This window comes from Corylus avellana, chromosome 9, assembly GCF_965113065.1.
Source record: "Corylus avellana chromosome 9, dhCorAvel1.hap1.2, whole genome shotgun sequence".
Lineage (NCBI taxonomy): Eukaryota > Viridiplantae > Streptophyta > Magnoliopsida > Fagales > Betulaceae > Corylus > Corylus avellana.
Genome location: NC_142498.1, coordinates 17716396 through 17731044, shown reverse-complemented (window position 1 = coordinate 17731044; position 14649 = coordinate 17716396). Strand labels below are relative to the sequence as shown.

The following is a 14649-nucleotide window of genomic DNA, read 5'->3' as shown; positions in this document are numbered from 1 at the left end:
GTGAATTTCTTTTTCTTCATTTTAAATGCAACAGCTCATATATTGCTATTAACACATGTTAATAAATATATTAATGCTATTTAACACCTGTTAAATGCAACAGCGAATATATTGCTATTAACACTTGTTAAAACAAAAAACCAAAAAAAAAAAAAAAAAAAAGAGGAAGAAGGTTTTGTGTGACAACATGTTCTATTCTATTTTCAGAAAGATCAACTAATTAAGAGAAGTAGAGCAAATTAAATATATAACCTCCTGGAAGTCCATTTTGCTAGCTGATAATTAATTAAGAAGGAATGACAGAAACCACAAATGAGAAACAAAAAACCGTGCGTGGGAATCTACCATGAATTTAGGATTCCCTCGCTCGATCTCCATGGTTCAGCTAGCATATAAATACCCTAGTACCCTTGCTTATTATCAATATTCAGACGCCAAAACACGCATAAATGGTCGAAAAAGTGACATCTATCACACTCCATGTGGTTCTCACGACAATTCTCTTTGTTGCATCCCTTGTCATATCGGATGATACGGCGCCGGCGCCCGCCAACAAGTCACAACTAGACAACTGGTTCAACAGCATTGTCAAGCCCTACACGCAGAGAGCGGCTACTCTAGACCCTGCACTCGTGGCGGCTGAGAAGGGTGCTAAAGTTATTAAGGTTAGCAAAACTAGGGGAGGGAATTTCAATACCGTCTCTGACGCCATTAAAAGCATTCCGCCGCGGAATACAAAACGTGTCATTGTGCATATTGGACCTGGAGTATACAATGAGAGAATTAGAATTGACTGGACTAAGCGTTTTGTTACTTTCTACGGATCGCCGGCAAATATGCCAACTTTGACATCTTCCGGGACGGCGGCACAGTATGGAACAGATGATAGTGCCACCTTGGTTGTCGAATCTAATTACTTTGTTGCTGCAAACATTATTCTTGTGGTACGTACATACGTACCTGTGTACGTTGTCCCATATATATATATCACTTAGAACTTTTGAACTATCACGCGTTTTGATAAGATTTCTTTCAATATTAAAAACTTTCAATTTGATGCAATTGACCTCTCCGTCAATTTTTTCCGTTAAACCTTAACGGAAACCACTAAAAAGACTAAATTACTCTTCAATTTTTTTGAGTTTTTTTTTTTTTTTTTTTCCAATTTAAAATTAAAGGTAAATTTAGAATTTTATAAAAGTTTTAGAGGTATAAAGGTCATTTCATCACTTTTAACGTAAAAAACTAACGGATCAGGTAGATTGTATCAAATTGAAAGTTTGAAGGGTAAAATTAAAAAGTTTTAAAATTTAGAGAAATATTTTCAAATTGCATGGTAGTTCATTAATCTTTGTAGAATTTCCCCATATATATATATATATATATATATAGAGAGAGAGAGAGAGAGAGAGAGAGAGAGAGAAACACACGATATACATGTAATGGATTTTTTGTAAACAGAATTCTGCGCCAAGGCCTGGGAACGGCAAAAGTGGAGGGCAGGCACTTGCAATTAGGATCGCTGGCGACAAGGCTGCCTTCTATAATTGCAAGTTCAAAGGATTTCAGGATACCGTCTGTTCCGACCATGGCAACCATCTCTTTAAGAACTGCTACATTGAAGGCACTGTCGATTTCATTTTTGGGAGTGGCACTTCTCTTTATTTGGTACGTACATCTCAACTATATATATATATCATGTCAAAATGAGACAACTTCATCAAACAAAAATATTATTCAGTAGACAGTTATCTGATAATAAAGAAAGATGTTTTTTTTTTTTTTTTCACAGAATACTGTATTAAATGTACCTGGGGATGGTGGGTTCACGGCGATCACAGCACATGGGGAACTTCCCTCGGAGACCAATGGATTCTCGTTTGTGCATTGCAGCGTAACAGGCACTGGAAATGGTACATACTTGGGAAGAGCATGGAGACCCTATTCCAGAGTGATTTTCTCCTACACTACCATGAGCGGCATTGTCAATCCTCTTGGATGGAGTGATAACTCACACCCAGAACGTGACAGGTGACCCATCATCATTTTCTATTTGTTTCATCACTTCAATATGTAATATAATTCGTTTCTAAACATCTAATCGGAGGCGATTAGATCTTTAATCGTTATGGAAATTAATTAAGCGGCGATTATTTGCATTGCAGAACGGTTTACTATGGAGAATACAAATGCTCAGGACCGGGTTCAGATCTTTCTCGCCGTGTCCCGTATACAAAGAAATTGAGTGACAATGAAGCCCGACCATTCCTCGCCCTTCACTTTATTCAGGCTTCCTCATGGTTGCTCCCTCCTCCAACGCTGTAAATGCACTACTGCTGACAAGAGTCGCCCAACAATTGCTCATGCATTGAAGGAGAATCAAGAATTTTAGTGTGGGAGACTAAAATGAATTAAAAAAAATATATAAAAAAAATAAGGGGTGGAAAGTAATTTTTGAGGGTCTACCTCATATATACACGGCTATGTACTTTTTTTGGAGGATGTTTTAAATTTCTAGGGGGAGTCAAGCCCCCAAGTCTTATGCTGGGTCTGGCGCCCCTCACTCTCTCTCTCTCTCTCTCTCTCTATATATATATATATATATATATAAAGTTTAAAAGAAAAACATATATCTCCAATAATCTTTTTATTTCCACCGTCTTAATTACAAGATGTTTGTCAAATTAATGGCATGAACAATGTATTTGGATTTAAAAGAAAAACTTTAAATTTTGATCGTGAAATGAATACTATCTATTTCATTTAAAAATGAGATGATCTTGTCCTTAAGGGGTAGCTCAATCAACTGTGAACCACGTCTCATAAAGCAAAGGTCACTAGTTCGAATCATCTCTCCTCCTTCCCTTATGTGGACATGCATGTCAAAAAAAAAAAAAAAAATGAGAGGATCTTATTTGGTTTAGAAACTAACAACAATTTACATCCCATTAAATGCCAAGCTAATGCTAGGACTTTCTACGTAATAATTAAGCTAGTAGCTCATCAAACTACATTAGCTTGCTAGTTTCTTTTAGAGCATTTCTAGAGAGCTCTCTGATGCAGTGCGACTTAGTGAGCTGCATAGTAGAACAACAAGAAATAATGAATAGATATTTCTAGATCTTGATACGATTAAATAATTTAAAAAAATTTCTCTAAACGCTAGATACTCTGTATGGTTTGAAAGAAAATAATGAAGAAACTCAACTCTAAGACTTCTTATTGATAAAAATTGATTCATAAACAAAAGCTATACGTTTCTAAAGGCATAAGGATATATTTATATTTATAGCCCTAAAGTTCTAACCCTAATTGTAAAAGGAAATTAAGTCGGTTTAGACTTTTATGCTGGCCATTCGAACGGGACATATCCGTGTTCAGACGATCACCCAAATAACTAAAATTAAAGTACGTAAAACAACTAAAAATTAAGTAAAAACTGAAACATAATATAGGGCCGTTCCGATGGCTTGTGAACAGGATGTGAACGGACGTCTCTGGTTTTACCATATATGGTGACTTCCGGAAGAGGCCCATGCCGGTTTCCGAACGAAGGTTCTTTTGACCTAGTAAACATTGAAATTAGCAAACTTTCGTGAAACATGACTTTGTAGATATTTGAGTTAGCTTTCTAACGCTGCAAATCTTGCTTAAATCTGAGGTCTAAAACTCTAGATATAGCATTTTTAGTAGGACTTATAATGTGTGAATCATCGCTCTTCTTTATGGAATCCTTAGCTTTCCGATCTTCATCACTTTCTATTTTTAACTTTTCCCTAAAAGTTAGAAAAATCTCATAAAACAACCATTTATCAAGCTTTCTTCTCTTTCTCCATTTTAGTTTTTGACAGAAACCCTTCCCAAAAGAAGACAGAAGGCAGCCGGTGGGGAAGAACATGGAGGAGGGGTATTTCGGGGAAGACGGCAATCTGAAACTCCACATGGAAAAGGCGAGACTCACGGCAGAAGTGTTGGGGAGATTTTGAAAAAGATCCCTACAGAATCCCAGCATGCCGAGAATGGTGGAGTCGTAGGTATTATGAAGGACCATTTTGAAAAACAATCAATCAACCTTGATGAGGAGTGTAATCAAGTCAAAAATGGAAAGAATCAAAGGGAAGTTAAGAAGGGAGGATTCGCTGAAAATTCAAATGGCAAGGAACGGAAATCACCAGCTGGAACTTGGTTGGCGGGACAGGGATTTGAAAGGGAGTCCAAATCTCAACAGGCGCTGACCTTTAGTAGTCCCGGGGGCCCATATTTAGGCCCAGTGCTTGCAGACGTTGAGAAATCCATGAGGGGGGCCTAGATGGGAAATATGGCAGCAAAGAGAAAGTACCGAGAGGAGGACTCACATCAGTTGGAAGGAACGGTTTATAGGAGGAAAAAAACAGGAAGTGAAGGTGATGAATTAGTAGCAGCTCGGGGCAGTGGGGAAATTGAAGTAAATTTTGGATCGGGATTGGCGGAGGCTGAAAACCAGCCCCGCCAACCGCAATGATCGCCCTAAGTTGGCACTGCCGGGGGCTTGGGAACCTCCGGACAGTTCATGAACTTCGCCGTATGGTGAAAGCAAAGAAACCCAATTTGGTTTTTATCATGGAAACCAAATTACGCAAAAATAAAATTGAGGTGATTTGGATGAAATTGGGATTCGAAAACATGTTTGTGGTTGAGAGTGTGCGACGTAGCGGAGGATTGACACTTTTTTGGGAGGAGGGATGTGAAGTAGAAGTTCAAAATTTCAGTCAACGACATATAAACGCTGTAGTGTATGATCGGGCTTTGGAGGTTGACTGGAAATTCACGGGCTTTTATGGCCACCCGGATGCTACCAAACGCCATGAGGCATGGTGTCTCCTAAAAAGATTGGCTCTTTTGACCCCGGGCCCTTGGGTGTGTCTCAATGACTTTAATGAAGTTTTGACTACTACAGAGAAGATGGGGGGACAAATACGACAACACAACCTCATGCAAGATTTCCAAAACACTCTTGAGGTATGTGAACTATTTGATTTAGGTTTTGTGGGACCTAAATTTACCTGGAGCAACTATCAAGAGGGGAGTGCACTTATTAGAGAGCGGCTTGATAGGGGAGTAGCCAACGTTGAATGGAGAAACTTATTCCCGGATGCTGTAGTAGCTGTGCAAACAACTACTTGCTCTGACCATGCAGCTTTAGTCCTATCTCTATCTAGGCCTCGAGCAGCTATGGGAAGACGAACCCGTTTTTTTTATGAGGCTAGTTGGACCTTGGAAGCAGGATGTCAAGAGGCCATTAACACGGCATGGAATCACTATCCAAATTTTGATACCAGTTGGGCGTGTCTTACTACAAAACTAGCTGGCTGCATACACGAGTTGAAAAGCTGGCGGAGAAAGGCGTATGGCAGTGTACCTGAAGCAATATCCAAGCTGCAAGGGAGGCTTCAATAGCTCCAGACCAGGGAGGATCTCTCGGCTTTACAGGAGATTAAGACCATCCAGACAGAGTTACAAGTTTTATTAGACAAAGAGGAAATCTGGTGGCGTCAACGAGCAAAAGAAGATTGGCTCAAAATGGGTGATCAAAACACAAAGTACTTTCATGCATGCGCAAATCCAAAACAAAGACATAACTATGTGGGGATGATTTTGGATGAAAGGGGGCAGCGGTGGGAAAATCCAAAAGCAATAAAGGAAGCCTTTGTATCTTATTTTACAAGCCTTTTCTCCAAGGGACCGGATGGTGACTCTAATCCATGCCTTACACCTATGGCTAGCCAAGTAACTGACCATATGAATTCAGAATTGGTACAGAATTTTTCTGTGGAGGAGATTGAAGTAGCTATATTCCAAATGGCGCCGCTCAAAGCTCCAGGTCCGAACGGGCTGAATGCATGCTTCTTTCAAAATAATTGGCCTATTATGGGCAAGGAGGTATGTCATGCCATTATTGATATTTTGAATGTCGGAGTGATGCCACATGATTTGAATTTGACTCATGTCACACTTATCCCCAAACTAAAAAACCCCACGAGAGTCACGGAGTTTAGGCCAATAAGTTTATGTAATGTGTTATATAAACTTATCTCAAAGGTCCTAGCAAACCGTTTGAAAAAGATTTTGCCCAATATCATTGCCCCTACTCAAAGTGCTTTTATCCCGGGGCGCCTCATTTCGGATAATGTACTTGCGGCATATGAAACACTTCATACTATGAACACGGGGATGATGGGGAAAAACGGTTTTATGGCGGTAAAGCTTGACATGAGTAAGGCGTACGATAGGGTGGAATGGGGTTTTTTGGAGGCGGTAATGCGACGGATGGGTTTTAACGACCGATGGATTTCTCTTGTTATGATGTGTGTTACATTGGTGAAATACTCAATTCTAGTGAATAGAAAGCCTTGTGGATTGATTACCCCATCTAAGGGCATCCGACAAGGGGACCCCATATCACCTTATCTTTTTTTGTTGTGTGCAGAAGCTCTCAGTTCCATGATCACCCAAGCAAACTGAGAAGGTGTTTTGTTGGGGGTGCCTACTTCCAAAAGAGGCCCGAAGATAAGCCACTTCTTTTTCGCAGATGACAGCTTGTTGTTTTGCAGGTCAAATGTATCGTAATGGAATCATCTGTCAGCTATTTTACACTTATACGAGATGGCGTCGGGGCAGAACATGAACGCAAATAAGACGGCTATCTTTTTTAGTTAGAATACACCCCATAGCGACAGAGATCAAGTACAAGGGCTAGCTGGAATCCCTATCAATCAAAAATATGACACCTATCTCGGGCTGCCTGCCTTAGTGGGAAGGTCACGAACGAGAGCTTTTAAAAGAAAAAAAGAATCGAGTATGGAAGCGTCTTCAGGACTGGAAGCTTAAATTTTTGTCCCAGGTGGGGAAGGAGATTTTATTAAAAACGGTGATCCAAGCGATGCCCACTTACAGCATGAGTGTCTTCAAGCTTCCAAAGGTTTTATGTTCCGAGATAAATTCCCTCATGATGAAGTTTTTTTGGGGTCATAAGGAGAGAGACAAACGGATTCATTGGGTGAATTGGAATAAAATGAGTTCCTCCAAAGCTCTTGGCGGTATGGGCTTTCGTGATATAGAATGTTTTAATACAACTCTATTGGCGAAGCAAATATGGCGCTTATGGAAAACACCGGACAGTTTCATTGCGAGGATAATGAAAGCCAAATATTATCCAAATTGTTCGGTGCTAGAGGCGGTTTGTGGAAAAAAACCGTCCTTCGCGTGGCGTAGTATACAAAGCTCAAGTGACCTGGTTTAGGAAGGGATGGTGTGGCGAGTTGGCAATGGAAAAAAAAAATCAGAATATGGCAGGATCATTGGCTTCCCTCCCCGACCACTTTTCGAGTGATCTCTCCCCCACGGATATTGGATGCTTCAGCCACTGTGAGTACATTGATTGATGAACACACTAAATGGTGGAACTCTGCTCTGTTGGAACAAATCTTTTCGCGAGAAGAGATTATCTCCATTCAATCAATTCCAGTTAGTGTTACGGAACAAGAAGATGTCATCATCTGGAGGGGAACGACTAAGGGTTTGTTTTCCGTAAGAAGTGCATACCACCTACAAAAAGCATGTGAGCAGCAGAATAAAGCTGAGAGCTCTGTTCCACTTCGAAATTGTACACTATGGAGGCACTTGTGGCAACTCACCATTCCAAATGCAGAAAAGCATTTTCTATGGCGAGCCTGCCATGATTCCCTGCCCACTCGAGCCAATTTATGTTCGCGCAAGGTTCTAATTGATCCTCGCTGCCCAATATGTGAACAGGAGCCTGAAACTCTTTTTCATACATTATGGCAATGCCTTGCGGTGCGTGATGTCTGGACGGAAGGTGGTGTTTGTTTCCAAAAGAGCAGTTTTGAGGGGCCTGAGTTCTTACAGGTGGTTGAAGGAATGTACAGCATGTGTGATCGGTCAGAATTTCAACAATTTGTGGGCGTAGCTCGTCGAATATGGCTCCGGAGGAATGATTTTATCCACAATGGTTTGTTCACACACCCAAAGTCCCTTGCTAAACAGGCTCTCCAGGCCACAGACCTGTTCCAAACTCTAAAGGACAGAAAGCAAACAGAGGAGGCATCAATGGCAGAAAATTCGGTGCTAGGATCGATGGACAGCGCCACCTCACGGTTGGTTTAAAGCCAACTGGGATGCAAGGGTGGACATCAAGAGAGGACGAGTGGGGCTTGGAGTTGTTATTCGCGATCACTAGGGCCAAATGTGGGCTGCTCGTAGCCAAACGCGACAGGGATATCTGGAACCTTCAGCGGCAGAAGCGATGGGGGCCCTGATGGCAATGCAACTTTGCCTGGAGATGGGGATCCATCAAGTCCAACTGGAAGGCGATGCAAAAACTGTAATAAGGGCGGTGAACTCAGAAGCTCCAGATGAGAGTAACAGGGGACAGCTGACTGCAGATATACGATTGACGTTACGGGCCATACCGGCTTGGGAAATGCATTTCATACGTAGAGAGGAGAACCAAGTGGCCCATGCATTAGCTAGAATGGCTGTGACTGAAACTATGCAAATGGTGTGGCTTTATACCCCACCGGACTGTATACGTGATCTTTTGCAAGCAGACTTATCTGCTTTGCAAGATATGCAATAAATGAATAGCGAATGCTACTGATTCAAAAAAAAAAAAAAAAAAATGGACATAAGGAATTGTAGTAGGAGTAATTATTGTAATATTTTTTCTAAGAAGAATACAAATGACCGGCTCAAAGCATAACTTTTTTTTTTTTGACATGTTCGCACAAAAGGAGGGAAATTAGAATTTAAACTAGTGACCTCAATTTTATGAAACATGCTTCCTAGCCCTTGAAGCATTACTTTAGATTAACCCAATTGTTCCCATCACACGACTTGTTAGCATGACAAATACTTCTCTAAACGCCCAATATTATGGAAACCACAACTTTAAGCGCCCTCTAAACGATATCCAAAGCAACTTGATGAGCAGGGGCGGTACCACGTTTATCTTTCAGGGTGGGCGCAGTAGCCTACAAAATTTTAAAAATCTCATATGCCTAAGTGCTTCCAGCTCTACTTTAAATAAAATCTCAACTCGACCCCTAGACATCAATCAATTTAATGAGCTAATTCATGAAAGGGAAGAAAAAAAAAAAAAAAAATCGAAGTACAAACCTTAATTTCCAAAATTTAAAATTTAATTTATGCCCCAAGATGGCAAACTTGCACATCAAGACGGTCGATCTACATTGTATTGAGCAATCTTATCAAAGCATTTCATATACGAGGAAGATCTCTATTCTTCTGATTTCTTTTCAACTTGTGCTAACAAATTTCAGCTAAAAAAAATATATCCATTAATTCATAGAAAACTCAGACTGAGAGAGTTGAACAATTGGTGCATTTATTCCTATCTCTTTTACATTTGCTAGCTGGACGTACGTAATAGCTATTAAGCAAAATAATATGATAACATAGTTAGTAATATTTGATAAAATAGTTTGTTAACGGTCTATTGAATAAAATAAATTACTACATAAATATTGCATGCGTACTTACTGGATGCACTGTCGTCCCTGAGTGATGCAACCTGACGTAATGGGATTACAAAGAAAAAAAAAAGATTCACAACCCTTTCTGAAACCAAGAATTCAAGTAAGGAATTGAGGTAAAATAAAATAAAACGTAAATTCTAAGTAATTCTTATTTGAAATTTGATAAAATATACAAAAGCTACGTTTTAGATTGTCTATGTACAAGTATTTATAGGCAAAAAACTCTCAAACCTAATAGAAAATTGAAAATAAGTCAATTAACAAATCTGTCGCAGCTCGTTTGAACGAGTAGGAGAGCTTGTCACTTTTACTCGTTTGAATGAGTTTACAATAAACATAATAAAACACTAAATTTTATCACTCATTTATACGAGTCTTCGGACAAGGTAGCAAATGAGCACTGTCGTGATTCCTTGAAACATCTCGTTCAGACAAAATAGCGAACGAGCGTTACTGCAAGCCTCATGGATAAACTCACTCATATATTTGAGACTTTGGATGAGTTACTAAAGGCGCACCTCCAAACATAAAAAACTCTTAATTAATTTAGTTTATTTATCTTTCATTTTTTTATTTTTTTCAATTCCACCCATTCATTAAATCCTAATGAAGGCATGTCAAAATTCCCAAAATGCCACTATTTTTTTAGGAAAAAAAAAATGTGCAAAGATGTAGGCGTTTGTTAGAATTTTCAAAAATACCTACACCTGAATCTTTGAAATTTTATATATATAAAGAGCATTTCAAAAATTTTGACAAGATTTAACAAAAATCCTAACCAATGGTAAAATTTAAAAAAAAAAATTAAAAGATATTGATACATTGAAATTTAAATTAAGAGTGTTTAAAGTTTAGAGAAGAAATTACAAAAGCTAGCTAGCAACAACTCAAGCGGGTTAAATTAAAATTTTATTTTTTATTGTTTTTTATTTATTTTTATAAGATATACTACCAGTGCAGACGCCATTGTCATCATTGCTGATGTGAATTTCTTTTTCTTTTCTTTTTTTTTTCTTCATTTTAAATGCAACAGCTCATATATTGCTATGAACACATGTTAATAAATATATTAATGCTATTTAACACTTGTTAAATGCAACAGCTAATATATTGCTATTAACATTTGTTAAAACAAAAAACCAAAAAAAAAAAAAAAAGAGGAAGAAGGTTTTGTGTGACAACATGTTCTATTCTATTTTCAGAAAGATCAACTAATTAAGAGAAGTAGAACAAATTAAATATATAACCTCCTGGAAGTCCATTTTGCTAGCTGATAATTAATTAAGAAGGAATGACAAAAACCACAAATGAGAAACAAAAAACCGTGCGTGGGAATCTACCATGAATTTAGGATTCCCTCGCTCGATCTCCATGGTTCAGCTAGCATATAAATACCCTAGTACCCTTGCTTATTATCAATATTCAGACACCAAAACACGCATAAATGGTCGAAAAAGTGACATCTATCGCACTCCATGTGGCTCTCACGACAATTCTCCTTGTTGCATCCCTTGTCATGTCGGATGATACGGCGCCGGCGCCCGCCGACAAGTCACAACTAGACAACTGGTTCAACAGCATTGTCAAGCCCTACACGCAGAGAGCGGCTACTCTAGACCCTGCACTCGTGGCGGCTGAGAATAGTTCTAAAGTTATTAAGGTTAGCAAAACCGGGGGAGGGAATTTCAATACCGTCTCTGACGCCATTAAAAGCATTCCGCCGGGGAATACAAAACGTGTCATTGTGCATATTGGACCTGGAGTATACGATGAGAGAATTAGAATTGACTGGACTAAGCCTTTTGTTACTTTCTACGGATCGCCGGCAAATATGCCAACTTTGACATCTTCTGGGACGGCGGCACAGTATGGAACAGATGATAGTGCCACCTTGGTTGTCGAATCTAATTACTTTGTTGCTGCAAACATTATTCTTGTGGTACGTATGTATGTACCTGTGTACGTTGTCGCATATATATATATATATATATATATATATATATATATATCACTTAGAACTTTTGAACTATTACGCGTTTTGATAAGATTTCTTTAAATATTAAAAACTCTTAATTTCACCTATAAACTTTCAATTTGATGCAATTGACCTCTCCGTCAATTTTTCCCGTTAAACCTTAACGGTAACCACTAAAAAGACTAAATTATTCTTCAATTTTTTTTAATTTTCTTTTTTTTTTTCATTTTCAATTTAAATTAAAGGTAAATTTAGAATTTTATAAAAGTTTTAGAGGTATAAAAGTCATTTCATCACTTTTAACGTAAAAAAACTAACGGATCGGATAGATTGTATTAAATTGAAAGTTTGAAGGGTAAAATTAAGAAGTTTTAAAATTTAGAGGAATATTTTCAAATTGCGTGGTAGTTCATTAATCTTTGTAGAATTTCCCCATATATATATATATATATATATATATAGAGAGAGAGAGAGAGAGAGAGAGAGAGAGAGAGAAACACACGATATACAACATGTAATGGATTTTTTGTAAACAGAATTCTGCGCCAAGGCCTGGGAACGGCAAAAGTGGAGGGCAGGCACTTGCAATGAGGATCGCTGGCGACAAGGCTGCCTTCTATAATTGCAAGTTCAAAGGATTTCAGGATACCGTCTGTTCCGACCATGGCAACCATCTCGTTAAGAACTGCTACATTGAAGGCACTGTCGATTTCATTTTTGGGAGTGGCACTTCTCTTTATTTGGTACGTACATCTCAACTATATATATATATCATGTCAAAATGAGACAACTTCATCAAACAAAAATATTATTCAGTAGACAGTTATCTGATAATAAAGAAAGATGTTTTTTTTTTTTTTTTTTTTTCACAGAATACTGTATTAAATGTACCTGGGGATGGTGGGTTCACGGCGATCACAGCACATGGGGAACTTCCCTCGGAGACCAATGGATTCTCGTTTGTGCATTGCAGCGTAACAGGCACTGGAAATGGTACATACTTGGGAAGAGCATGGAGACCCTATTCCAGAGTGATTTACTCCTACACTACCATGAGCGGCATTGTCAATCCTCTTGGATGGAGTGATAACTCACACCCAGAACGTGACAGGTGACCCATCATCATTTTCTATTTGTTTCATCACTTCAATGTATAATATAATTCGTTTCTAAACATCTAATCTGAGGCGATTAGATCTTTAATCGTTATGGAAATTAATCAAGCAGCGATTATTTGCATTGCAGAACCGTTTACTATGGAGAATACAAATGCTCAGGACCGGGTTCAGATCTTTCTCGCCGTGTCCCGTATACAAAGAAATTGAGTGACAATGAAGCCCGACCATTCCTCGCCCTTCACTTTATTCAGGCTTCCTCATGGTTGCTCCCTCCTCCAACGCTGTAAATGCACTACTGCTGACAAGAGTCGCCCAACAATTGCTCATGCATTGAAGGAGAATCAAGAATTTTAGTGTGGGAGACTAAAATGAATTAAAAAAAATATATTAAAAAAATAAGGGGTGGAAAGTAATTTTTGAGGGTCTACCTCATATATACACGGCTATGTACTTTTTTTGGAGGATGTTTTAAATTTCTAGGGGCAGTCAAGCCCCCAAGTCTTATGCTAGGTCTGCCGCCCCTCTCTCTCTCTCTCTCTCTCTCTATATATATATATATATATATATATAAAGTTTAAAAGAAAAACATATATCTCCAATAATCTTTTTATTTCCACCGTCTTAATTACAAGATGTTTGTCAAATTAATGGCATGAACAATGTGTTTGGATTTAAAAGAAAAACTTTAAATTTTGATGGTGAAACTATCTATTTCATTTAAAAATGAGAGGATCTTATTCCATTTAAAAACTAACAACAATTTACATCCCATTAAATGCCAAGCTAGTGCTGGGACTTTCGACGTAAGCTAGTAGCTCATCAAACTACATTAGCTTGCTAGTCTCTTTTAGAGCATTCTTAGTGAGCTCTCTGATGCAGCACGACTTAGTAGGCTATATAGTAGAACAGCAAGAAAGAATAAATAGATATTTCTAGATCTTGAAACGATCAAAGAATCTAAGAAATCTTTTTTAAATGCTAGATACTCTCTATGGTTTGAAAGAAAATAATGAAGAAACTCAACTCTAAGACTTTTTACTGATAAAAATTGATTCATAAACAAAAGCTATACGTTTCTAAAGGCATAAGGATATATTAATATTTATAGCCATAAAGTTCTAACCCTAATTGTAAAAGGAAATTAAGTCGATTTAGACTTTTTCACTGGCCGTTCAAACGGGACATACCCACGTTCGGATGGTCACCCAAATAACTGAAATTAAAGTACGTAAAACAACTAAAAACTAAGTAAAAACTGAAACATAACATAGGGCCGTTCCGATGGCTTGCAAACGGGATGTGAACGGACGTCTCGGGTTTTACCGTATATGGTGACTTCCGGAAGAGGCCAGTGCCTGTTTGCGAACGAAGGTTCTTTTGACCTAGTAAACATTGGAATTAGCAAACTCTCGTGAAACATGACTTTATAAATATTTGAGTTAGCTTTCCAACACCACAAATCTTGCTCAAATCCGAAGTCTAAAACTCTAGATATAGCATTTTTAGTAGGACTCGTAATGTGCAAATCATTGCTCTTCTTTATGGAATCCTTAACTTTCCGATTTACATCACTCTCTATTTTTAACTTTTCCTTAAAAGTTAGAAAAATCTCATAAAACAACCATTTATCAAGCTTTCTTCTCTTTCTCCATTTTAGTTTTTGACAGAAACCCTTCCCAAATATCAAAAGCCAAAACGTTTAGCCATTAAATTTACTTTTTCTTATCAATTTAACCTTTTGAGATAAATGGTAATTTAATATCAGAACAAAGGTCATAAGTTCAAATCTTATCTTTGTTATTCACCTCTCTTATCAATTAAATATTTCATGTGTAATTAGCCTCACTTATTGAATGCGGATTTGAGTTTAACCCCACACATGATGAAAAAATTAGAATATTAATTAAATTCACTAGTTTTTATCAAATTTAAGCTTTTGAGACAAATGATGATTTAACACAGAAACTAGACTAGTTTTATTCTGGCTTAGACTTGAATGGCA

The 14649-nt window shown here is 38.0% G+C and overlaps 3 protein-coding genes across 3 annotated transcripts; all 3 read left to right on the top strand.

The window, feature by feature from the left end:
* The first annotated feature begins 449 nt into the window (after window positions 1–449).
* On the top strand, window positions 450–2325 carry LOC132191132 (putative pectinesterase 63). Its single transcript, XM_059606146.2, has 4 exons — window positions 450–944; window positions 1462–1668; window positions 1793–2031; window positions 2166–2325. Exons 1-4 carry the CDS (start codon window positions 450–452, stop codon window positions 2323–2325), a joined length of 1101 nt encoding a protein of 366 aa, XP_059462129.2.
* Window positions 2326–4497: 2172 nt separating this feature from the next.
* LOC148583893 (uncharacterized) lies at window positions 4498–5436 on the top strand. The gene has a single exon (XM_088510812.1). It carries the CDS (start codon window positions 4498–4500, stop codon window positions 5434–5436), a length of 939 nt encoding a protein of 312 aa, XP_088366938.1.
* A 5562-nt stretch (window positions 5437–10998) lies between these two features.
* LOC132190627 (putative pectinesterase 63) lies at window positions 10999–12934 on the top strand. The gene is made up of 4 exons (XM_059605668.2): window positions 10999–11493; window positions 12066–12272; window positions 12402–12640; window positions 12775–12934. The coding sequence occupies exons 1-4, from the start codon at window positions 10999–11001 to the stop codon at window positions 12932–12934; spliced, it is 1101 nt and encodes a 366-aa protein (XP_059461651.1).
* Window positions 12935–14649: the final 1715 nt, after the last annotated feature.